The sequence below is a fragment of the Nelumbo lutea genome, chromosome 1, assembly GCF_056320005.1.
Source record: "Nelumbo lutea isolate HS-2025 chromosome 1, American lotus-T2T, whole genome shotgun sequence".
Lineage (NCBI taxonomy): Eukaryota > Viridiplantae > Streptophyta > Magnoliopsida > Proteales > Nelumbonaceae > Nelumbo > Nelumbo lutea.
The window spans coordinates 127,944,415-127,972,290 of NC_142684.1; the positions used below are offsets into that span (position 1 = coordinate 127,944,415).

The 27,876-nt window shown below is 39.6% G+C and overlaps 1 protein-coding gene across 1 annotated transcript in view; it reads right to left on the reverse strand.

The window, feature by feature from the left end:
• LOC148877462 (mitochondrial inner membrane protein OXA1-like) overlaps nucleotides 1-27,876 on the reverse strand; it is a 67,370-nt gene that overhangs the window by 23,958 nt on the left and 15,536 nt on the right. The window contains exon 3 of the mRNA XM_088941674.1: nucleotides 26,851-27,302. Coding sequence (XP_088797800.1) covers nucleotides 26,851-27,302 — 452 coding nt within the window. The remainder of the gene's footprint in view (nucleotides 1-26,850; nucleotides 27,303-27,876) is intronic.

Sequence of the window (27,876 nt, forward strand, 5' to 3'; positions counted from 1 at the left end):
CGAATGTTTCTCATACTAGCATAGTACTCCTCAAGACTCTGATTGCCCTGTTGCAGACTAAAGTATTCCTGATACAACTGATATACTTTAGTTGTATTGTCTTGACTAGAATACAAATTCTTAGCATGGTCCCACACATCTTTGGCAGTGTCAAGAAACATGAAATTTACACTAATCTTGGGTTCCATACTGTTCCATAACCACGTGATAATCTGTGCATCATCTTGTTCCCAGCCTTCATACTCATGAGAATCAATGGAGGGTTTCTCCTCCCTTATGTGTTTCACCTTCTTCTTTGCCTTCAGAAAAACTTCTAGAGATTTAGCCCAAGGTACATAATTCTCTCCATTCAGTTTAATGGAGGTCATTTGAATATTCAGGTAGTCAATAGGTATCATCACATTAGATTTGCTATCACTGTTATCTCCCATTGCTGAATTTTGTTATTACTGAATTCGGCACACTACACGCTACTTGATCACACTGATCACACTGGTTTCAGCACTTGTTATTGCTGAAGGTTGCACTCTTTACACCACAAACCCTACCCTACGACTACCCGAAATCTCACCACTATATGAGAACCACTCCCCCTTCAAATCACACAAAAAGAAGCATAAACCCTAGCACACTACAGGCTGAAATCCCATCATACAATTTGAAACATACTTCCTATTTGATTCATAACAAAAATATGCATAGAAATCTCTTACCTCATCACCCGAAAAACAAACCACACAAGACACCCACTACACCACACGAATCTGTGAGAATTTGAGAGAAAAAATGAATTGATTGTATTGTCTTACAAGGAGCATAAACACAACTTTATATAGAATTACAGAGCTAACTTACAGGGTGATAAAATAGGAAACTAACTTTTCCTAGAAAACTAATTTCTATATCAGTGGAATTCTCCAATTAATATCCCATGATTCTAGGATATCCCATGATTCTAGGAAACTAACTTATGTATGTTTCCTAAACTGATGGACCTAAAATTATGGAGAATCAATCAAAGAGTCAATCTTCTACTTTCCAACACTCCCCCTCAAGCTGGAGAATATGCATCTTTCATTCCCAGCTTGGAGATAAGTCCTTGGAATGTCACACTGCAAAGCCCTTTTGTTAGCACATCTTCCAGTTGACCATTCGTTGAGACGTATGGAGTGCAAATTAATCTGCTATCCAGCTTTTCCTTTATGAAATGCCTATCTATCTCATTGTGCTTTGTCCTATCATGTTGGACGGGATTGTGAGCAATGTTAATAGCTAACTTGTTGTTGCAGAATAATCTCATTGGACCTTCCCATCTGATCTTTAGGTCTTCCAAAATTATCTTGAGCCATAGTAATTCACATACTCCCTGAGCTATTGCCCTAAATTCTGCCTCCGCACTTGATCTAGCTACCACGTTCTGCTTCTTACTCCTCTATGTCACAAGATTTCCTCCAAGGAACATACAATAACCTGTAGTGAACCGCCTATCCACGGGAGAGCCTGCAGAATCTACATCGGTGTATGCCTCTAGGGCTAATCCAGTATTTCTTTTAAACAAGATTCCTTTGTCGGGATTAGCCTTTAGGTAATGTAATATCCTATAGACCGCCTGTAAGTGAACCTCATTCAGGTTGTGCGTAAACTGGCTAACCACGCTCACGGCATATGCTATGTTTGGCCTTGTGTGGGCAAGGTATATAAGTTTTCCTACTAATCTTTGGTACATTTCCCTATTCACGGCCGGATCTTCATTTGCTTCTCCCAATTTGTGATTATTAGCCTTTAGGTAATGCAATATCCTATAGACCGCCTATAGCTGAACCTCTTTCGGGTTGTGCATAATCTGGCTAACCACACTCACAACATATGCTATGTTTGGCCTTGTGTGGGCAAGGTATATAAGTTTTCCTAGTAATCTTTGGTACATTTCCCTATTCACGGCTGGATCTTCATTTGCTTCTCCCAATTTGTAATTTGGCTCAATCGGTGTGGAGGATGGTTTGCATGCTAACTTTCCTGTCTCTCTTAAAAGATCTGTTACATATTTCTGTTGTGAGATAAAGATTCCTTCTCTGGAATGAGCTTCAATCCCTAGAAAATACTTCAATCTCCCAAATTCTTTTATTTCGAATTCTCTGACTAGGCATCTTCTCAAGGCTTCCTTCTCCTTTTCATCATTTCCTATCACAATTATGTCATCGACATATACCAAAAGAGCCGTGACTCCCCCTACATCCGAATGCTTTATAAAGAGTGTATGATCTCCCTAGTAAATCTTCCAAACCACGCCCTAGGTGATTGCTTGAGACCATATAGTGTTTTCTTCAACCTGCAAACTTTATTTCCTTTTAGATTTCCTTTGAAGCCCAGAGGAATATCCATGTATATCTCCTCCTCTAAATTACTGTGAAGAAAAGCATTCTTTACATCAAATTGCTCCAAGTACCAGTCGAAGTTAGCTGCTAGTGACAACAAAATTCTTATCGTATTCATCTTAGCCACTAGAGCGAATGTCTCCTGATAGTCAACACCATAGGTTTGCGTATATCCCTTTGCCATGAGTCTTGCCTTGTATCTTTCTAGAGAGCCATCTGACTTGTACTTTACTGTGAAAACCCACTTGCAGCCCACGGGTTTCTTTCCTGATGGTAGGTCAACAATTTCCCATGTTTGATTCTTATATAGAGCCTGCATCTCTTTTCTATAGCATCTTTCCATTTCTCATCATATAATGCCTCAGATAAAGTATTAGGAATATGAATGGTGTTTAGACTAACTAGGAAATTTCTCATCATATAATGCCTCAGATAAAGTATTAGGAATATGAATTAGCATCTAACTAAGGGATGTTTAGTGCATTCTCTTGTGCCTTTCCTAAGGGCAATAGGAAGATCTTGGTTAGATGCTAATTCAAAAGAAATTTCTAGAACTGTATTTACCTCATTCTCCGGATTAGGAGTTGAATCTTGAACCTGCACAAGATTAGGATCCTGGTCTCTTCTTCTTGAATATACCTGCAATTTCATAGAGTCACAAAGTTCATCATTCTCTGTCATGGATCTGGTATGAATGGGTGAAAAAGTTGGTTTGGTTTGAGGTGGATCGATAGGTGCAGATACGGATTGAACTAGTATAGATGCTAAGTTTGGGTGTTGAGAAACTGTAGGTAGACCAAGCGGGAACAAATCTCTGTCCTTATCTTCAATGAATGACAAGGACTCCCCTGAAGACAAGGTTGAGTGAAATATGGTGTTTTTTCTTCAAAAGTGACATCAATAGAGACAAAATTTTTTGGTAGGTGGGTGGTAACACTTATACCCCTTTTGGGTGGACGAATAACCCACAAAAATACACTTAATGGCTCTTGGATCTAACTTCCCTCTATTATGGCTATGGACAAGGACAAAAGCAGTGCATCCAAAGATTCTTGGGGTGAGATTATTTGTACGTAGATTGGGATAAAATTGAGAAAGTGTTTCCATTGGTGTTTTAAATCCCAACACCCTTGAAGGTAATCAATTTATAATGTATGCAGTTGTAAGCACAGCTAACCCCCAATAGGTTTTTGGAACATGCTGGTGGAAAAGTAAGGCTCGGGTTGCAGCTAGTAGATGACCATTCTTCCTTTCTGCTACTCCATTTTGTTGTGGAGTATTAATGCAAGAAGATTCATGGATAATCCCTTCTTTTTGAAAATATGGGAATAAAGTTTGGTTGAAATAATCCCGTGCATTGTCCGATCTAAATCTTTTGATTCTGACCCCAAACTGATTTTGAATCATGTTATGGAAATTTGGGAGTTACACTACTTACATCTGATTTAGATTTAAGAAGAAAGATCCAAGAGACCCTAGTGCAATCATTAATAAAAGAGACGAACCATCGTGAGCCAAACACATTTGGAACTGTGGAGGGTCCCCATATATCATTATGGATCAAAAAGAATGGGACTGAACTTCTCTTATTGCTGATTGGAAAGGGCACACGCTTGTGTTTTGCAAATTCACACACATCACAATGAAAATATTCAACACTCAATCCTTTAAACAAGGAGGGAAACATAATTTTCAGAATTCCAAAAGATGGATGTCCTAGTCTAAAGTGATGAAGCCAAATGGTGTCTTTGTTGGATGATGAAAGGAATGACAAAGATAACTTATCTTGGACAATATTTGATTTGCATGATTCTTCAAGATTGTAGAGTCCATTCTTCTCCTTAGCAAGTCCAATCCTCTTCCCTGAATCATGGTCCTGAAATATACAGTAAGAAGAATAGAAAAGCACATTATAGTTCATGTCATGGGTGAGTTTTTGGGGTACCAGGTTAGTGGACAATTTGGGAACATGAAGGACATTTTTTAGTGTAAGTGATGGATTAATATGGATATCCCCAAGGCCAGCTACGGTAGTAAGGGAACCGCCTGCAATGGCTATTTTTTTATTGCTTGGGCAGGGGGTATAAGTGCTAAAATGTAGTGAGGAGTGAGTCATGAGATTTGTGGCTCCTGAGTCAATAACCCATAAATCCCTAATAGGTTCATCTGAGACATTTAGTCCGTGAGGAATAGAAAACTTACCTGAGATTGCAAGAGAGCTTGCACCACTAGGTTTCTCCAACGATCCCAGAAGCCCCCTTTAACTTTTCGATCTCCTCCTTATTGAACTCGGTCTTGTCTAGAGGCTTTTCTTGGCTCGGCTGATTCGTGGTGAAGTTAGCTTGATTTCGACTCTTCTGTTGTCCTCCTCGGTAGCCCCATTCCCTGTTCGATGGTTTATCATTCAACTTCCAACACTTCTTTTTGGTGTGCCTTGGTTTCTTGCAATAGGTACACCAAAGAGACTCCTTGTTGTCCCGTGCAGAGGACAAATCTGTCTTCATTCCTACCGGTATTTTCGGTTGTTCCATCCTTGTAGCCATGGCTGAACCTTCTAGTACTTGGGGTTCAAGCATAACCCCCCTACGGCTTTCTTCAACACAAATCAGAGAAATAGTCTCATTTAGAGATGGTACCTCTTCTTTGTCGAGAATCTGGACCATAACTTGATCAAATTCCGTGTTGAGTCCTGCAAGAAAGTCATAAACGCGATCTTTTTCGATAAAACTCTTTAGGATTGCTACATCCGCTGCACATTTAGTCTCAATGCACCGATAATGATCGAGTTCTTGCCACAGTTTCTGCAGTAAATTTGCGCACTCGGTAACTGTCTTGCTGCCTTGTTTAGTCGCTCCAGTCTTGACTTTAATTTCGTACACTTGTGCTGCACCACGTGCCGTTGAATATGTTTGTCGGACGGCATCTCAAATCTCTTTAGCCATGGATAAAAACATACACATGTCGCTGATTTCAGGGTTCATTGAATTCCATAACCATGACATGATCATGGAGTCGGCTTTGTCCCATGCATCAAATCTTGGATCTCCTTCCTTCGGTCCCGTCCCTAAGAGATGGCTAAGCTTTCCTTTTCCCTTTAAATATTGTCGGCAAATTAAGAAAGACAGGATTTGCGGCAAATTAAGAAAGATATGATTTGAGATTTGAATAAATTTAGGAAAGACTAGATTTGAATAAATTTAGGAAAGTCAGATCCTAGGATTAAGGGAAAGATTTAGTCAATCCCTGATTGAGAGAAATTCTAGGGGTTTGTCTCTCCTATCTTTTTCTATTTAAGGTGTATGCTCAATATGTTTTAAATCATCAATAAAGAAAATCTTCTTTTCTCCCTCTATATTTCGCAACATGGTATCAGAGCCTTAGGGTTCAATCATGAATTTTAAGGCCGCCATGGTTGGCTCAGGTTCAGCATCTTCAGATGCTACCAGTGGCGTGACGTCTTCGGAGGGAGGTATTCAGCCTGCGGCTATTTCTCTTTCTGAGAATTCCCTTCAAATTACCATTCACAAACTGAATGGAAAAAATTATCTTGAGTGGCCTCAATCCGTGCGGTTGGTGATTGACAGCAAAGGGAAACTCGACTACTTAAATGGCAAAGTGAAACCACCAGCCACTGATGATCCAAAGTACAGGCAGTGGCGTTCTGAAAATTCTATGGTTAGTGCCTGGTTGATCAACTCTATGGATCCGATGATTGGAAAACCATTCATGTTTTTGCCAACGGCTCGCGATGTGTGGGAAGCTATTAAGGAAACCTATTCAGATTTGGACAATCATTCACAATTGTTCGAACTGAATACCCGAATGTGGAAGATGCAACAAGGTGAACGTTGGCAGGAGTTGGATTTATTTGAAGAAGAATGGAAAGCCCTAGTGACAGTGCTCAGTACAAAAAGAAGATAGAAAGAGGTCGGGTTTTTGTCTTCTTGGCTGGTTTGAACAAAGAACTTGATGAGGTTCGGGGACGTATCTTAGGACGAAAGCCCTTGCCTACTACAAGAGAGGTTTTTTCAGAAGTGCGTAGAGAAGAAGCACAGCGGCAAGTGATGTTAAAGAATGTTAGTGAAACAAAAACTGAGAATGAAGGGTCCGCTCTTGTGGCCCGAGGTGCAAACTTAGACGGAGATAAACGAGGTGGAAAGCAGAGGCCTTGGTGTGATCATTGTAGAAAGCCATGGCATACTCGGGAAACCTGCTGGAAGCTGCACGAGAAACCGACGGGTTGAAAGAAAAAATCAGGCAATGACAACAAGTCAAAGGGAGATGTCCGCGCACTTCAAGTAAGCAACTCGGATCAGGGCAGCAGTCATCCCCAGAGTCTCTTCCTTTCACAAAGGAACAAATAGAGCACTTATATAAAATGTTTCAATCTCAATCGTTAAGAAACTCTAACCCATCCTGTTCTCTAGCTCAGTCAGGTAATTTCTTCACTGCAGCCATTGCTTGTACCAAATCTAATGGCTCCTGGATACTAGACTCAGGTGCCACTAATCATATGACCGGCACTTCGCAATTATTTTCTTCATATACACCCTGTGCAGGGAATCAAAAGGTTAAGATTGTAGATGGTTCCTTTGCTACTATTGCTAGGAAAGGAACTGTACCTATTTCTCTTTCTCTAAACCTCAAAAATGTTCTGCATGTTCCTAACCTATCATACAATCTCTTATCAGTCAACAAACTTGCCCTTGATCATAATTGTCGAGTTAATTTTTGGTCTTCTTGTTGTGAATTTCAGGATTTAACCTCGGGGAAGATGATTGGGGGTGCTAAACAGGATGGTGGTCTCTACCTCTTTAATAAAGGATCTACCCTTGGAAGGCAAGACCGACAGACTTGTTTCAGCTCTATCTATGTTTCTAGTGACAGTGAAGTTTTGTTATGGCATTATCAATTAGGTCATCCTAGCTTTCAATATTTAAAGCATCTATTTCCCAAGTTATTCATGAATAAAAACCATTCAATTTTCAAGTGTGAATCTTGTGAATTAGCAAAACATCATCGTGTTGTTTTTCAGTCTCAACCATATAAAAAATCAAAACCATTTACCATGATTCACAATGATGTTTGGGGCCCTTCTAGAGTAACAACTCTTTCTGGAAAATGTTGGTTCATTACTTTTATTGATGATCATACTAGGGTAACTTGGGTTTCCTTTTAAAAGAGAAATCTGATGCTGAAATTGTGTTCAAAAATTTCTATAACATGGTTCAAACACAATTTCAAACTCAGATTAAAATTTTTCGAAGTGATAATGGAAAGCAATTTTTTAACAATGTGTTAGGGAATATTTTTGCTGAGAAAGGAATTGTACACCAAAGTTCGTGTAATAATACACCTCAACAAAATGGGGTGGCTGAAAGGAAAAACAAACATCTCCTTGAAGTTGTTAGAGCCCTAAGTTTTCAAACTAAGGTTCCCAAGTATCTTTTGGGAGAAGCCGTTTTAACAACCACTTATTTGATTAACAGAATGCCTACACGAATTTTGGATTTCAAAACACCCATACAGGTTTTCATTGACTGTTTTCCAAACTCTCAGCTAGTGACAAACATTCCCTTAAAAATTTTTGGAAGTGTGGCCTTTGTTCATAACCATGACCCTAAATGTTCAAAACTTGACCCAAAAGCACATAAATGTATTTTTGTAGGCTATCCCACTAATCGGAGAGGGTACAAATGCTTTGATCCAGTTTTGAAAAGGATGTTTGTGACTATGGATGTCACATTCTTTGAAGGAACCTCGGACTACAGCAACTCCCATCTTCAGGGGGAGAGCAACACTAGTGAAGATGGTTATTTAGATGGTTCTGATTTAATGTTTGAATTTGTCCATAATGATGTTCCTCACCAGTCACCAAAAGAAAGCGAGGCAGAAAATACAAAATTAGTGGAAACAAATGAATTAAATATTGAAAATGAACAACCTTTGGTGATGTCATCTCAAAATAAAAAAGTTGAAACAACAAAGATGCGTGCGAAACAGTATAAAGGCCTTGTATATTCAAGGGAATATCTAGCACAGAAGAGGAGAGGCACTATTCCGTAGCATCAACAAGAATCTAATCTAAGGTTAGATCATGAAACTCATGATAATTCTCCAAAAATCCCTAAAAATATTCCTCCAGGTAATTCTAATTCTTCCAGTCAACTTGATCTTCCCATTGCTCTTAGGAAGGGTGTTAGGTCTTGTACGAAACATCCTCTGTCAAATTTTGTATCTTACAAAAATATTTCACCTTCATATTGTACCTTTATTTCACAAGTGTCTAGTGTATCCATTCCTAGCAGTATCCAGGAGGTTCTAAATGTTCCTTAGTGGAAAGAAGATGTTTTTGAGGAGATGAGAGCCTTGGAAAAAAATGCTACTTGGGAGAAAGTGGACCTGTCGGATGGAAAGACAGTTGTCGGTTGTAAATGGGTGTTCACTCTAAAGTACAACTCAGATGGATCCTTGGAGAGATACAAGGCTTGCCCAGTAGCCAAAGGCTTTACTTAGACATATGGAGTAGACTACTCTGAGACCTTTTATCCAGTGGCAAAGCTAAACACAGTTCGAGTACTCTTATCTGTTGCAACTAATCTTGATTGGCCACTGAATCAGTTGGATGTGAAGAATGCCCTTTTGAAGGGAGACTTGGAAGAAGAAGTATATATGAAGCCTCCACCTGGTTTCACTAAGAAGTTTGGAACTAAGGTATGCAAGCTAAAAAAATCTCTATATGGACTTAAACAGTCTCCCAGATCCTGGTTTGAAAGATTCACAAGGTTCGTCAAAAGTCAAGGATATAGTCAAGGACAATCTGATCATACTCTTTTCACAAAAAGATCCACCTAAGACAAGGTTCTTGTTCTGATTGTCTATGTTGATGAGCAAATTAAAGCAGAGCCTAGCCAAGGAATTCGAGATTAAAGACTTAGGCCAGCTAAGGTACTTTCTTGGAATGAAAGTGGCAAGAACAAAGAAGGGCATTGTGGTTTCACAACGAAAATATATTTTAGATCTCCTGAAAGAAACTGGAATGAGTGGATGCAAACCTTCAGACACTCCGATAGAAGTTAATACTAAACTTGGAGAAGTTAAAGATGGGGTTCCAATAGATACAGGAAGATACCGAAGGCTGGTAGGAAGATTGATTTACTTGTCGCATACACGTCCTGATATTGCCTTCGCCATGAGCATGGTGAGTCAATTTATGCACTCCTCGTACAAAGAACATCTTTAAGTTTGTGTCGAATTCTTAAGTACCTAAAAGGCACACCAGGAAAAGGACTCTTCAAGAAAAATGAGGAGAGGGATTGAGGTGTATACAGATGCGGACTGGGCAGGCTCGATCACTGATAGAAGGTCAACTTCGGGGTACTGCACATTTCTTTGGGGCAATTTAGTTACTTGGAGAAGCAAGAAGCAAAGTGTAGTTGCTAGAAGTAGTGCTGAGGCTGAATTCAGATCAATGGCTCAAGGAGTGTGTGAGGTTCTTTGGCTAAAGAGGGTTCTAGCAGATCTCAAGATACTAGTGAGCTTTCCTATGAAACTGTATTGTGATAACAAGGCAGCTATCAGCTTTGCTCATAATCCGGTTCTACATGACAGGACTAAACATGTTGAGATTGACAGACACTTTATAGAGGAGAAGCTTGAAGAAGGAATAATCTGCACTCCGTTTGTACCAACCACACAGCAAGTTGCAAATATTTTAACTAAGGGCTTGTTGAGACAGCCATTTGAACTTCAAGTTAGCAAGTTGGGCATGATAGATATCTTTGCACCAACTTGAGGGGGAGTATCGGCAAATTAAGAAAGACAAGATTTGTGGCAAATTAAGAAAGATATGATTTGAGATTTGAATAAATTTAGGAAAGATTAGATTTGAATAAATTTAGGAAAGTTAGATCCTAGGATTAAGGGAAAGATTTAGTCAATCCCTGATTGAGAGAAATTCTAGGGTTTTGTCTCTCCTATCTTTTTCTATTCAAGGTGTATGCTCAATATGCTTTGAATCATCAATAAAGAAAATCTTCTTTTCTCCCTCTATATTTCGCAACAAATATGTTCGAGCAAACTGAGACCACTTCAAAAAATTTTTCCCGTTCAACCTATATGTTGCCTGAATGTTTTGCAAGTCGCCAGATGACTGGTGGGAGGAAACTTCTTCCGATTGTGCAGTGGTATTTGATACAGTGGCTTCTAACATATTGGGCAGGCTTCAAGAAAGAGAGAAAAACAGACAATGAAGTTCTGAAAATTTATAAAGGGTTGGCGATGAAGGCCTAAAGAATCTTTCACCCAATGTCCAAAAAAGGTAACTGTAATGCTCCACCAAACTGAAGAGTGGATCGAAACCTCTCAAAATCAAAATTAATCCAAACCAAACCAAAGGGATTCAGTAAATCTGCTCTGGGCAACACCAGATCTAAGAATTCAGACTGATCCGATGTCTCTACAAAGAGATCCAAGAAAAAGGATGAATCCGATGGCACAATAGTCCAGAAGAAGAAAAAAATGTAGAGTTCAGATCTGTAGCCGATATCGAAGAAGAAGAATCAAGGACACTCAAGAACCTCCCAATTACTGTTATAGAGTTCTTGAACCAACAGCAACAGAGATGACTGAAAAGATACTGTGTAGATTAGGTTGTGACCGGCTCTGATACCATGTGAGAATTTGAGAGAAAAAAATGAATTGATTATATTGTCTTACAACAAGCATACACACAGCTTTATATAGAATTACAGAGCCAACTTACAGGGTGATAAAATAAGAAACTAATTTTTCCTAGAAAACTAATTTCTATATCAGTGGGATTCTCCAATTAATATCCCATGATTCTAGGAAACTAACTTATGTATGTTTCCTAAACTGATGGACCAAAAATTATGGAGAATCAATCAAAGAGTCAATCTTCTACTTTCCAACAGAATCAGCCCTCTTCTCTTCATCGATTAGGGGAGGGCGGCTTAGAAACCACAGCAACCAACCATGAACAGCACAACTGGAGGCATAGAAACCTCCAAGGGAAGAAGGCAACCACTCCTTTTCAGCCCTTTCCCTTATCTCCAATCGATGGCAGAGAAATCAAGAGAAAACCCTAGATTGAGTGTGCAGAAAACAGAAATCTAGGCAGATCTGAGTTGCTTAGTTGAGCTCTGATACCATATTATAATTCAGCCTGCCTTTGAGTTCTGTTAGTCTGATAACAGCCAAGAAGAGAGAAGAAGAAAGAAGAAAGAAAGAGAGAGAGAAAGGAGGAGAAAAGGAGAGAAGAAAAGTCTAGTTCGAATTAGGAAAAAATCACTTCTCCCATTCGGCCAGACATGTTTTATATTACTAACATAATGGAAAAGACACATGTGCCCTTACTTAAGTGAGGGACACTAGTTCTAATATAATATTACAGATCAGCAACCTCAACATAAGTATAAAGACAGAAATACCCCTACACTAACAATAATGAAACTCTGATGTACAAGGGCAGAATGGTGCTGCCAGGTAACTCGACCCACATTCCAGCCCTCTTAGAGCTTTTTCACGCTTCACCAGTAGGTGGACATTCTGGCATCCTACGAACATATCGTAGGGCATCATCTCATTTTTATTGGGTGGGGATGAAGAGACAGATTCGGGAGTATGTTTCCATGTGTGCAATATGTCAGCGGCATAAATATGACAATCGACAATCAGTCCCCGGCCGGGCTGTTACAGCCTATACCGCTCCTGGAACAAGTTTTGGATGAGGTAACTATGGATTTCATTACTGGTTTACCTCCTTCCCGCGGAAAGACAGTCATTGTTGTTTTTGTGGATCGGCTGTCTAAGTACACACATTTTGCACCATTTTCCCATCCATACACTGCAGCACAAGTGGCCAAAACTCTTGCCCAGGAGGTCTCCCATTTACATGGCACACCCAAGAAAATTATCTCTGATCAGGACTCAGTTTTCATGAGCCGTTTCTGGGGTGAATACTTCCAGGTGCAAGGAACGAAACTCCATCATTCCACCAGCTATCATCCACAGTCCGATGGACAGACAGAGGTGGTGAATCGTTCCCTTGAAACCTACCTTCGGTGCTTTACTAGTGATTACCCCCGGAAGTGGACCAAGTGGCTTCCATGGGCGGAATAACTGGTATAACACCTCTTTTCAAGTTTCAATTGGCATGTCACCTTTTCATGCCCTGTATGGAAGGGAACCACCCTCTCTACTACCCTATGAAAAGGGATCCACAGCTGTGACTGAAGTAGATGCACATCTAGCAGACAGAGAGGCAGTCCTTAAGGACTTAAAGAGCAACTTGCTAAAGGCACAACAACAAATGAAGGCCTACTATGATAAGAAACATCGAGATGTTCAGTTCGAGGTAGGAGACTGGGTTTATTTGAAGCTGAGGCCCTACAGGCACAGTAGCTTGGCCAAAAGGTCCCCTCAAAAGTTGGCTCCCAGATTTTATGGTCCATTTCATATTGTAACCAGGGTGGGGAAAGTGGCTTATAAGTTAGACCTCCCTCGCTCTTCCAAGATACACCCCACATTTCATGTATCCCTATTGAAGAAACACTTAGGGCCAGTCCCTTCGGTTTCAGCTTGCTTAAAAGAATTTTCTGAGGAGGGGATTCTACATCCAGAGATGGATCGTATTGCTGACTTCAGGTGGGTACGAGATGGCAATAAAACAGTTCAGCAAGCCTTGGTGGTATGGAAACACCTCCCACCGGAAGATGCCACGTGGGAAGACTACTGTCAGCTGCAGCAACGCTACCCCAGCATTAACCTTGAGGACAAGGTTGTTATAAAGGGGGGAGGAGTTGATGGAACTGTTGATAATAACAGAAATGTGAATGGCCCATTAAATTAGTGTAACCGGGGAACTCGCAAGATGGCCCATTAGGGCTAAAGAGGTGTAACCGACATCTATAAATAGCCCATGAAACAATGAGAAAGGCATCGAGCCATTTCAGAGCTCTCTCTCTCTCTCTCTCTCTCTCTCTCTCTCTCTCTCTCTCTCTCTCTCTATTTTCTGATTTCAGGAGGCAGAGTCTTCCTCGAAGAAGACTCCTGTGGTGAGCAGGCTCTCCTCGTTCGACCAGCAGGAGACCTTACCAACCAGCTGGTTGGTACCTTTCTACCATTTCCACATCTTTTAAATAGGGTATAATCACAACTTTGCATTTTATACATCAAATTCTTGGGAACCCTGGAGGCCTGGATAATCAGGTATAGGTGGTGTTTGCAGAAATCACAATGGGGGTATTAAGTGGCTTTCTAGGGCCAATAGGTACTGGAAACTCTATACAAGCAAAACTACAAGCTGTACCACAGAATTTGAAGCTAGCTACATATTGATTGTTGAAGGGATTCAAAGACAATAACATATTGGACGAAACGCAATATGGATGAGCCATGTAATCTTAGACATCAGATCAGAAAAGCAATGACTTTGATACTTGGTTTCGATAGCGTTTTCTCTTGGATACCTAGGTCTGCAAACTCATTTTGTATTCACTAGCTCATTAACAGACAGATCTTGGCATGGAGAGAGAGATTACCCACCAAGTTAAAGATCAACATGCAATCCTGGTTTACAGGGTCTGCTGAGAGCAATGGACCTAGGGGCTGCCTCTAAAATACGGTTTAAAATGTCCATACATTTCCTAATATTTTCACAAGAATCACAACATATTTCCATTTCCATGGGTACCAACACAAAGTTTTACTGGAATCAACATATTCCCCCACAGGCACTAGCGGCGCTATATGGATTACAACAGATGATATTATAATGTAAGTTAGTAACTGTAAGTCGACAGATAGGGCATGCACAGTCTGACTCTGAAAGTCCAAGGAAATGGTGACCTAAACCAGGAGGAACAGGGGTAGAAGGGAGAGAACTGGCCGGACTCCCAAAAGAGATGCCTACATACCCTTTAGCAAGGGATCAGATATGGTTTGCCAGTAATGAAATTCCAGAAAGGAATAGCAGAGAGCACTATGGCAATGATTGCAAAGGGAACGAAGCTGGGGCTAGGAGGGACCATGATTTGAATGAAACCAGAGAGACTGGGAGAAGAAGGGAAGAAGAAAGTAAATCTCCCAGGCCAAGGGGATAAAAGTCCCAAAAGGTCCCCTACCCAGGTGTTGGGCTCCTATTTATAGAGTTTTGGGCATGCCCGAGTACTGGAAAGTTCTTCCACCAACTTTGTCTTTTGTTATTAGTCTAGAAACTTCTGTTGCTTCAAGTTAATCTGAATTGCCTTAAGAATTAAAGCTTGCTTGGTCTAAAATGGTCTGGTCTAACCCAGATTTTCTCTGGGCCATCAGGGTTTGTAAACTTAAATAAAACATTGTTTTGGTTGATCTATTAGAATCATTTGTATTTTCTATGAGTTTAAACTTTGCTTGAACTCATTCTATCATGTAGTTTTGTCTCTTAAAGCTTACAGGACAACTTCACAATGTATTATTTTGTCTATAACCTTTAGTTTCTTAGGAACAAGATAATAACTTAAAAAGGTGTGCTTACGCTTCAGTTGACAAACAAAAGTTCAAACTAGGGTTTAGAAGAGAGAAAGCAAGAGGAGAGAAGAAGTGTTCTTGTTACTGTTCACACCCTCAAAAGATCTTTTTACTTTGAAAATAGTATATTACAAGGAAGCCCCTACTTGGGCGCCCAAATACAAAAAGAGTACAAGGAAGAGAAAAAGGTTCAAAAACACCCGTCTAAGAATAAAACTTTAAAGATTGATATTTAATGATAACAAATAACAATGAAGGACTTGCAGCAAAAAATAAATAAAGAAATAACAATAGAGGACCACTGCATGGTGCAATGGCCTGGAATATCTTGAGCTGACAAGTGTAAAAATGTGGGTTCAAGTCTAAGAGCAGCCATATTTTAAGTTTGTATCCAGTCCATCCCTCCCAAGAGCCTAGAAAGTCAGGGACGAGTAATGGGTAATATGGCCTTTTGATATAATATAAATAATAAGGAAACATTTTCACCGTTTTGATCAAATAGGGAACTTTCCTACACAAACCAACAATTTTCTGCCACAGGAGGGATCTTGTGGTTCATCCAAATCATTCATTAGATGGGAGACCCATACAATTAAATGTAACAAACTGCAGCAGCAGCATGAGAGGATTTTCCATTTATTTTAGAGCTAAACTATGTAACAGTGTATCTTTTCTTTTTGTGAGTGCATCTATTGGTTCATAAGTCAATTGAGAGAAGAATTATTACACCTAATGTCAATTAGTGTATTCCACGAAGGTGGAAGTGTGAATTCACCTCTTCCTGCATTCTGATTAATTAGGAGGGTGCAGCACAGCTCTTACATATTTTATCAGGATATGATCATATCAATAGGACTGTGCAGATTTTTTTTTTTTCAATAATTTTTATTGATCAGTAATTGGATTGTGAAGGATCTAAAACCATTTTGTCATTGATATTCATCATTAAGAAATTCAAGGGAAACAAGGTAGAAAGTTCTACTAGAAGTTGCGAGTTGTAATGCTATTTAGGACTTCACAAGATTAATTAGGTAGAAGTTGATCCATAAGCTCTATTTTCACTTTAGTTTTATGTCCCAAGTTCTTGAGCTAAATGTCTAATTTCAATTCTAGCTTCATTACCTAACTCCATTATTTTTATAAATATTATCTAACTCCAAATTTTCTTCGTAGTTATTATCTATTGTCAAGGGTATACCACTGGATTCCACCAACTGTGTAATGTGAGGAGCAAACTGAATCAGCTAATCACTTGTTACATTACAGATTTTCTTATGAGATTTGGTCAAAATTATGGAATCTGTTTAAGGTGCAAACTTGTAACCAAGAATGAAAGTTGGAGGTTTAACCAAGAGGGGAAAACTGGCATGGAACATCACTCCTGCAGTGACTTTTTGGTGCATTTGGCAGGAGAGAAATGCAAGGATCTTTAAGAATAAAAGGAGCACTGCAGACACATATTATCAAAAGTCTTGGGGGGAATGTTTTCCTGGCTTGCTTTGACATCTCAGCCCTCTGCTCTTTTCTCCTGTGCTTCCTTCTTTAAATCCCTTTGATGTTCTTCATCTCAACAGGCTTTCCTTTTTAAGGAGGTTGTTGGTGCAGGCGTATTCCCCCTAAGGTTTTGGCATTCTATTGGGAAGTGTTCTATGGGAAACTAAACACCTTAGATAATCTACAAAAGAGAAGACCTTATCTTTGTATCTCACCTAATTGGTGTACTCTTTGCAGGTCTCATGGTGTGGACTGTTACCATGTACTCAAGGATCAAAGTATCGGAAACGCCAAGTGTATTGGAAAGGCAATTTTAAGAGACGTATCGGGATACACCTTGGATACGCATGCATATCAAAGAAAAACTAAGATACGCATAGATACGCTTGGAAACACTATAAATACTTTAATAAATCATAAAAATCATCCACAACACTAAATATAAGACCTCAATGAGGTGAATATACATTAAACTAATATATTTTAATGGTTTTATGAAGAAATATATTATAGTTAATTATAATTATGGTTTCATTAAAAATCCTATGACTAACTATAATTTATAAATTATAATTCTTAAGTTTTGATGTTTTATGAGATGCGAAAAAACCAACTCTCCTATCCAACCATAAAACATGCATTGACACAACTTCTATGTGAAAATATAATTAATAATTATTTATTATTTATTTTCAAAATTATAAAAAATAAATAAGCATTATATAATATATTCAAAAAATAGTTATTAAAGAAGAAATTTCAATTGCTTTGTGGATATGATAGATCATCCATAGAATTATAATATATTCAATCATTGTGATCAAATGATAAAATATAATTAATTATTTCTTTTTTTTAATTCTAAAAATATAAAAATAAAAAAATTAATTATTAAAGAAGAAATTTCAATTGGTCTATGGATATGATAGATCATCCATAGAATTATAATATATTCAATTGTTGTGATCAAATGATAAAATATAATTAATTATTATTTATTTTTTATTATAAAAATATAAAAAATATATATATATTAAAGAAGAAATTTCAATTGCTCTATGGATATTATAGATAAATCTATAGATCTAAAACATCTATGGATTATATAGAAATTTTTTATTAATTTATATTTCCCCAAATATCTTCATGAAATTTCCATAAATCTACTGATAACACAAAATAAAATTGTGATTTTGAATGTAAGAAATGTATATCAACATAAATTTATACATTCAAAAAAAAAAAAGAAATCACAAGATATTATAAACAATTGAAAAAATTTACCTATTTTTGCCATATTTTTTCAAATTTTGAAAAATCTTCAAAAAAAATTAACGATTCACACTTGTTTCTTGCAAATTTTTGCAAATCTAGCACTCTAGAATTGAGGTTTGGAGTTTTAGAGTCATTTGGGGGTGAAAGAAGGCTTATTTCAAGGAAAAGAAGCTTACTTTCCCCCTTTATTTTTTTCAGTTTTTGGTCGTATCTTTTTCGTCAATGTGCTACTAATACACCCCCGATACGGGTCCGATACGCATGAAAAAAGACAAGACACCCGATTTCCATGCATATCTTGTATTTTTTTTCAAAGATACTATACAATACGCCCTGTATCGAGCGTACCGTATAGAAATTTTAAACCTTGCATGTACTAATTTCTTGTTCTATTGCTACAGTAGAAGTTCAGGACTGTTATCAGTCTTGAACCCTAATGGATTTCAGGATCAAAGATAAGAAGAAAGGTAAAAGGAAAGAAGAGGAAGAGGGAGGAGAAGCATTAGAACACAAGGGTTGAAAGGAGGAGCAGAAGCTTAATGTACTGCCACCGCCACTTTAATTAATATTTATAGGTTATGCTCATTACATGGAAAGGACAGATTTGCCCTTAGTCTTTACATAACAAATAGAGCAAAAAATAAGACTGAAATAAATAACAACTGAAACAACTAAATGACCAATAGCTAACCCTAGGCAGACTAGAACATCTTCTACCCTACGAACACAGTGGGACCGTAGCTGTGGGGCCCACATCAATGTTCTCTACACTCCCCCTCAAGTTGGGAATAAATGTTTATCATTCCCAACTTGGATAGGTCTGCCTCTAGCTTCTTCCGTGGTACAGCTTTGGTGAGGATATCTACCAGTTGCATATTGGAGGGGATGTATGGGAGACACACTTCTTGTGATGAGACCCTCTCTCGTACAAAGTGTCGATCAACTTCAATATGTTTAGTCCTATCATGCTGCACTGGGTTGTGTGCTATATTAATAGCCGCTTGATTATCGCAATACAACATCAGGGGCTTCTCATACTCAATACTCAACTCCTCAAGTAGTGATCTCAGCCAAAGAATTTCAGCCACTCCATTAGCCATTTACCTGTACTCAGCTTCAGCACTGGATCGGGAGACAACACTCTGTTTCTTACTCCTCCAAGAAACCAGGTTACCTCCCACAAGAGCACAATATCCAGAGGTAGACCTTCTATCATCAACACTCCTAGCCCAATCGACATCTGTATAGACTTCCACCTTCATGTGGTCATTGTTCTTGAACAGTATAACTCTACCCGGGCATCTCTTCAAGTATGCTAGTATTCTTTCTGCTGCTAGAAGGTGCATGGTTCTAGGAGAATGCATGTACTGACTGACAACACTAACGGCATAACTGATATCTAGTCAGGTGAGGCATAGATATAGGAGCTTTCCCACTAACCGCTGGAACATAACTTTGTCTTCAAGCAGCTCCCCACTCTCTGCACTAATCCTGTGGTTCTGTTCAATGGGTGTATCTACAGGTTTGACACCTAGCTTTCCAGTTTCGGCCAAGAGATCTAAAACATATTTCCTCTGAGAGACAAAGATCCCCTGTTTAGATCTAGCAACCTCAATACCCAAAAAATACCGTAGTGTACCCAGATCTTTCACCTCAAACTCTTGATGAAGGAGCTATTTGAGGGACTCAATCTCAAGGTTGTCATTTCCTGTCACCACAATATCATCAACATATACTGCAAGTAGTATCAATGATGACTCCACCCTCTTCATGAATAGTGTATGATCTGACTGGGCCTATACATAACCGAACTTCCCAAGGGCTAGTCTGAATCTGTCGAACCAAGCTCTAGGTGACTGCTTCAAACCATACAATGCCTTATTGAGCCGGCAGACCTTCTTACCTGCCTCTGTATCATAGAATCCAGGAGGCAACTACATGTAAACCTCTTCCTGCAAGTTCCCATTCAGAAAGGCATTCTTAACATCCATTTGGTACAAAGGCCAAGTGTAGCTTGCTGCAAGAGATAATAGAACCTAAATGGTGGTCATCTTGGCTACCGGGGCAAATGTCTCCAAGTAATCTATACCATAAGTCTGAGTGAACCCTTTTGCAACTAGCCGAGCTTTGTACCTTTCAATGGAACCATCCGCATTGTGCTTCACAGTAAATACCCACCTGCATCCAACTGGTTTCTTTCCTTTGGGCAAGTCAACTAGCTCCCAGGTATTATTTTTCAACAGGGCATCCATTTCAACTTGCATTGCACCTCTCCACTCCAGGACTGATAGGGCTTCTTGCACTGCTCTCGGAATAGAGACATCAGCAATGGAGGTGAGATAGGACCTGTAGGAGGGAGATAGGCGATCATAGGACAAAAACTAGGAGATGCAGTGGGTTGTAGATGTGGTGCAATGCCGTTTTCCTTTACAGAGGGCAATGGTAAGGTCAAGGTCATCTGCAGAGGGTGAGGTAGCAGCAATGGAAGGAGTCTCTGTGGGCCCTAGGACTGTAATATCTGGACTTGGAGCCGCAAAAGAGATTGGAGCTGGCTGGGACTGGTGATGACCGGGATCAACCTACCTGCATCGCCTGTGATAGACTCTCAACTCCCGATCCCTCTGACCACCCTCGCTACAACAACCCTCATCACCAACTGGAATAGGTAAGGGAACAGCCCCAAAGGTATTAACCATGTCCCTGCACTCCCCCTGAAGAAAAGGACCCAAATCTCCACGCTCACTACTCTCCCCCTGAGGAAAGACCCGAGAATAGTAGGGTGTCTCCTCAAAGAAAGTGACATCCATGGATACAAACTTCTTCCCTGAGACAGGATCATAACAACAATAACCCTTTTGAGTTTGTGCATAACCAAGAAAGATGCATTTGGAGGCCTTGTGTTCAAACTTGGAGTGATGGGGACCGAGAAGCTGAACAAAACAGGTACAACCAAATGTCTTGAGGGGAATAGTGAACAACTCCTCACTGGGGTATAGAAGGGAAAAAGGAAGTTTCATATCAAGAACCTGAGAAGGAATCTGATTAATAAAATATACTGCCGTAAAGATAGCATCACCCCAGAAGCGAATAGAGACATTGGAGGTAAACATAATACTTCTAGCCACCTCCAAGATGTGCCTATTCTTCCTCTCTGCAACCCCATTCTGCTGAGGTGTATGAGGGCAAGTGCTCTGGTGGATAACCCCATGATTAAGGAGGTACGATGTCAATGGCTTAGCAAAGTATTCCTTTGCATTATCAGATCTAAGCACTTTGATCCTGGCATCAAACTGGGTTAGGATCATTTGGTGGAAGTTTTGGGTCAGGGCAGGCACCTCATCTCGTGATCGCATAAGATAAACCCAAGAAAACCGGGTGTGGTCATCAACAAATAACAAAAAATACCTGTACCCACCCATAGAAGGAATGTGATATGGCCCCCAAACATCAGTATGCACAATATCAAAAGAACTATTACTCCTTTTATTACTCAATGAATAAGAGTTTCTATAATGTTTAGCAAACTCACAACTTTCACACTTCAACTGAGATGACTCAACAGACTCAAACAAAGTAGGAAACAGACTCTTCAAGGACCGAAAAGATAAATGACCCAATCGGTTATGCCAAAGCATAACCTGAGAAACAAGTAACTTCTTATCCACTGACTCTTCCCGACGAGGACTCTCCCCGAGCAGATAGATCCCATTCGTCTCACAGCCAGTCCCAATCACCTTCTTCGTCTCCAGGTCCTGAAAAACACATCGGTCAGGAAAGAAAGTTACTGAGTAGTTCAAATGTTTGGTAATACTACTAACGGAAAGGAGGTTAGTATCCAGTTTAGGAACATGCAAGACAGAGGACAAGGATATAGTATCCGACAGTTTGATGTCACCCTTGCCAGAAATAGGAAGAAGAGAGCCATCAGCTATAGATACTTTATCCCTACCAGAAGATAAGTAATAAGTAGTAAACAAAGAGGGCAAGCTAGTCATATGGTCGGATGCACCTGAATCTATTACCCAACACGATTCAGTAGTACCTAGAGCGGAGGCATGGTAGGCTGAGGCTCGAGTACTTGAGTGTGCAAAGGCCGATGTGGCCGGAGCTGATGATGACTGCGGTAACTGAGCTGAACTGCCAACTTCCTTCTCCAATTGTATTAGAGCAGCCCGAACTGCAACTAAGGTCTCTAATAAAGTGCCTCTTGTGCCAGAGGAGGATGCTGAATCAATAGTCATAGCCACATGAGCATTACCCCTTTTATTTCTCAACTTTGCCGGGACCAAATGTGGATGCAGCTTCCAACATGTTTCTTTTATGTGTTTAGGTTTCTTGCAATGCTCACACACGACATCCCTTTTATCTTCCTTCTTTCTGTCCCTCTCTGAATCACCCTCTGTTTTGGGTTTGACAGCTACCAAGGCAGGTGTAAGCGGCTGAGGTTGCATCATGACTTTCCTCCTGGTCCCTTCACTGTGCACTAAGGAGTATGCCTGAGAGAGGATCACACTATCTCTGGTCAAAATCTACTGCCTCACAATATCATATTCTGAATTCAATCCTGCCAGGAACCCAAACACTCTGTTTGTCTCGATGTGCTTTCTATGTATCTGAGCATCTTTGGGACTCTCCCACTCAAGAATCTCTAAGTGATCAATCTCATGCCACAGGGACTTCAAGGTAGAGAAGTAGACCGACACCGTTTCTCTCCTTGTTTAAGGGAATTCACCTCACATTTCAACTCATATGCTCTGGCAACATTAAGGGGTTGGGAGTAAGTCTCTTTCATCACATTCCATATCTCCTTGGCTGTCTTTGCCCATAAGTAATTTCGGCTGATATGGGGTTGCATAGAATTACAGAGCCATGTCATAACCAAGTAGTTTTCTTGGACCCACTTGGTATATATAGAGTCTCCCTTGGAAGGTTCTGCCACATCTCCCAAGAGATACCCTACTTTTCCCCTTCCCCCAATAGCTAGCAAGGCTGATTGGGCCCATTCCAAATAGTTTGATCCATCAAACTTTACGGTTGTAATCTAAAAACCTATCTCAGAACCACCACCATAATTGTTGTTCCCAAAACTGCCTTCTACCTGATTCTTAAACTCCATTCGGTCAAGAACCAGAAGTCTCAAAATTAAGGTTACTACAGTCAAAACCAGCACTAGGACTACCAACCACAATCACAAAATCAGTATAGAACCAATTTGTACTCACAGTAGATGTGCATGAAATATGTATAAAACTTATCTGAAATCAATAACCACACACAACAGCAACAGTCCGAACTGTTTTCACCCCTTTAGAAGTGTTCGAAAGCCCAAAAGAAAACTGAAAAACAGTTTGAAGAACAATCTGATATGCTGAAGCCAATTTGAGGTTTTAATCAATCCTAAAAGCTGTACACTCCAGACAGTACCATACGGATAAGGTTTGTATTAGGGTTAATATAAACCTTAAACCGATCAATCTGATATGCTGAAACCCTAAAACTGAACTATTAGGATTTGCCGCAGGGATAAAATCACAAGGTTCAGTCCAATACTAGGGTTTGCCGCAAGGATAAGACAAAACCCTAGAGAATAGAGAGATAAAACCCTAGAGTGGTTCGGCCACCCTTGCTGGATAGGTCCAACCTATCTTCTCTGATGTTACTTCTCTCAGAAGATAAAAGACTTACAATAGGATGTAGTTCGCTGCCTACCAAGGTTACCCGAACCCTAGCCTTCTCTGGTTCTTCCTGATCACCAACTCGCTGCAACTGTGGCACTTCTTCAAACAGCTACTAATCCTTTGGAGATCTCCAAGAACCAGTCAACGAACTCTGCTTTCTCAGCTTCCAGCCTTAGATGGTTCTCATGTGGTCGGCTGGACTAGACTCACATGAGAAGCCCTAGCTCTGATACCAAGTAGAAGTTCAGGACTGTTATCAGTCTTGAACCCTAATGGATTTCAGGATCGAAGATAAGAAGAAAGGTAAGAGGAAAGAAGAGGACGAGGGAGGAGAAGCAGTAGAACACAAGGGTTGAAAGGAGGAGCAGAAGCTTAATGTACTGCCGCCACCACTTTAATTAATATTTATAGGTTATTCTCATTACATGGAAAGGACAGATCTGCCCTTAGTCTTTACATAACAAATAGAGCAAAAAATAAGACTGAAATAAATAACAACTGAAACAACTAAATGACCAATAGCTAACCCTACGAACACAGTGGGACCGTAGCTGTGGGGCCCACATCAGTGTTCTCTACAGCTACGGAGTTGTGGGATTGGCTATTATTGATCTTTGGGTGCAGGTGGAATAGGTCAGCAAAAGTAAGCATGCTTCTTGATCCATCAACATCTGCTTGGCACCAATAAAGAGGAAGAATAATGTGGAGGTGTGCAAGAGCAGCTTTCATATGACAGTGGGGAAGAAAGGAATGCCAAGATATTCCAAGAGAAGGAGAGAAGCCAACAAGAACTGAAGGAGTATATTTTGTAAGGGGCTATTTTGTGGCTGAAATCCCTAGATTAGTTTCATCAGTTTTCTTTTGATGATCTCTGGAGGAATTGGGCAGTAGTGGCAAGCTACTCATCTCCGAAGAATAGAGTGTGTATGAGTTGGGCACCCCCTCCTGAAGGCTTTATGAAACTAAGTTTTGATAGCATCAGTCAAGGTAATTCATGTCCCTCTGGGATGGGAAGGATTCTAAGGAATGAAAGTAGAAATGTGGTTCTCTTATACTTGGGCACCTTAGGTGTGGGAGACTCCACCAGGGCAGAATTACAAGCTGCCCTTCAAGGGGTGCAGTTTGCAGTATAGATAGGAGTGGAACAACCACTAATAGAAGGAGATTCCAAGTTGGTTGTGGGGTGGCTACAGAATTCAGAGTCTGTGTTATGGTGTTTTAAGAATGAACTTAAGAAATTTAAGTGGCTGACAAGAAGTCTGTGTGTTAGATACAATGGATGGGGAGATCAGCAAATGCCATGGCTGATAGTTTAGCAAAGCAAGGGACAAACAGGGAACAATTGTATTGGGCACCTTTGCTTTGTAGTCTATTTTTGGTTTTGATTGTTTGGAGAAGTCGCAGCTTGTGCTTCTCCATGGGATACTTGTATCTGCTTTTCTCCATATTCAAATAAAATAACTTCATTTATCACAAAAAGGATACAAACTATAGTTCCTTTTTTGTACATGATAATCTTTTTGTTTGGCAGGGTATGGGGGTATAGGATTGCAGGGGCAGTGATTGTGAATCCCTGTGTACAGCAGCCTATTGTACATGTTTTTGGTTCTTTATTAATGATATTATGCTTTACTTTCTATCAAAAAATATACCTCCTTTAGGTTATTTACATTTAGATCTCACCCTAATTCAACCTTTAGTTGTTGTATTTTAAAATTCAGCAAGTAGGCAAATTTAGATGCAGTTGTAATGATTATTCCTATTGCAAACAAGTATATATACAGGCATTTATGGACATACATATGTCTACTACCAGAAATTCTTTTTTTTTTTCTGATAGTAAAAGAAAAAATAAACTGATTACAACAACATTTAAGTTTTTTTTTTTTTTGAAGATCAATAAAGTAAAAAAATTTATTCAGAAAACAATAAAATACAATGATTTTGTGACAAGGAGTCACCCCACTGCTTTACAAGAGACCCAAAAAAGAACTACATCAGAAATCAATATTAGAATTAAAACATTCAAAGTATCCCAAAATTCAGCTTCAGAATTTTCTTTACATAAGCCTTCAAATTCTGGCAGAACTTACACTCGGCAATCAATCCTTGAACCGATCACACCCCCAAGTCTTTATTGCTTCTCATAACATTAAGTTGCTAAGAAAACACCTCCAAACAACCTATCAGCTACCCAGAAAGAGGGAAAAAATGAACATGCAACTGTCAACAAATTCAGCTTCCCCTCAAGATCAGAGAACTCTTCATCTCTCAACTCTGAACTATCAAAAGAGAATAAAAAAATCTTCCTCCAAAATCATACATCAACCCCTCCCCACCCTCTGCCTAAACCACCAACTTTAATCTTCCCCATCAAACATTTCCTCCTGTCCTCCCTCCACATTCCAAATTCCTCCTCCTTCCCCTACAACAGATTTCTTCATTCTCTCTTTCTTCTTTCTCCTGTTGAAATCTTCAAAAGCTCTCCTAGAAAAAGCCTCTCTGCCCGAGAATGACAGATCTGAATACTTGCCAACCTTTACATCCCTGTCAACCAAATTTCCAAGCTCCAAGCTGCCTTGCTTCTTTCCCTGTTCCTCTGAAGACACCTTGTCACCTTCTTCCTCAACTTCATTTCCACCCTCCCTTTCCTTCTCCTGAACTCCTCATCTCCACCTCCCCTCCAGGCAAAACCATCAATTGTTTCTTCTTCCTATTGGAAACCTGAAGTTCATTATCCTCTCCAGCAAAGACCCCTTCATTCACTCTTTGTTTCACTCCCTTTGTTTTATACAATTTCGTGTACTTATTAGTAGGGCCTGCACCTACTAAGCCTTCGTTTAAGCATGAAAAAAACTTGGTAACATGCACAATATGAGTTTTACTTGAGCTCCTGGAGGTTGAACATTGTGATGAAGACTATCAGCAATTTCATGTCATCAATGAGTTGCAAATTGAGTTAAGATGCATGTTCCAGCCTTAAGAATGATGCTACTTATCTTCGATTTCCCTTTCCTTCTATAGCTTCTTTTCTCAGCATCCTCTTGCCAATATATTCAACTAGAGATATTCTTACCAATCCAGGAAGAACACAACTATTTTTTTTTTGTTAAAAATTCATGGAGAGCCTCTCGAACTTATGAATCTAAATTGCATGCACATTAGGACTAATGATTAAAAATTTCCTATTTACTGCTATTGCTGCAAAACAACTTCCAGTATTCCACAAAGACCTTAAAGAAGATGCAGAGATCTATAAGCAGGAAATGTGCAATAATAAGTAGACTTTAACACCAGGAAGCACAAGTGCACAATTAGTAAATCCAACGAGAGAACACCAAGGATATACAGTGGGTAACCAGCAACAACATCAATATTAAGACTAAAGAGTTAAACAAGATTTACTTACAAGGCAAAATAGAGCCTAATGGCACATATATAAATAAGGTAAAATAATGCGAACATAAAAAAAGAAACAAACAGAATCAAGTTCCCACCAGTGTAAACCGGTAAAAGAATGAACCCCGTCAATTAAGTATTGCAAGGCAGCAACTGGATAGAAAGAATCAGCAGCTGCAATAGCCACTTCACTCACAGAAGGAACCTGAGCCACTTCCACACCCTTCTCCGTAAGAACATCTGCAACATCATTTATGTACTCAAATTTATCTGACCCTCCTCCAACAGTGCTCGACATATGCCTACACAAAGAGGGTCCAATCCCAGGAAGGAGATAGAGTGATGAAAATGTTTTGTCTTGAAACTTCAAGTTAATGTTGCTATTATAGGTTCCCTCTTCCAGGAAGTAACTAGCTGCAGGTCGAGTAAGTGGATCTGCAGCAGGAGGTTGGCATTTACGATCATCATCATGAAGAATATAACTAAATGATGGGTGAAACCGTTGTCTGAGAAGAGTCACTCTGAAGGAGATGCTTCGCCTGAAAGCCATCTATTGGAAAACATGTTTTTGCCAAGTTACATAAAGAAAAATTAGAACAAGACAGAAACTACAAAACTAGAAATCATCTACTTTAACTCAAACAGATTAAAAGCTCATGAAACTCAAACATAAAGGCAAAAGGATAAAATTCAAAGTCCTAAATCTTATAATCATCTCCAAAACGAAGCAACAAGATGAACAAACCAAGATTGGCAGGGAGAGATAGCCCCTTTACCACCTTTGCAACGTGGAAATGTCCCACATCCAGGCCCTACCTGAGGTAAGCACTAGCACAACCAGGGTAAGGTTTGGTCAGGTTTGAGAACTTTCTTGTTCATGTCGGTGCCAACTCAGGGCCTAATATCATATACATACATAAGACTACCGCCCTACCAAGATCCAAAAGTTACAATTTAACCCTCATTGTTAACAATCCCATATCGCCATCCTTGCACCCTTCAAGAGGTTTAGATTTGAGATCCATATTACTAAGATCCAACATGATATCCACACCATTAGTTTTGACTGGCTGCAAGAAGTTCCTGGCAAATTTGTTTTCTACTTTGTCCCATCTTTGATCAAT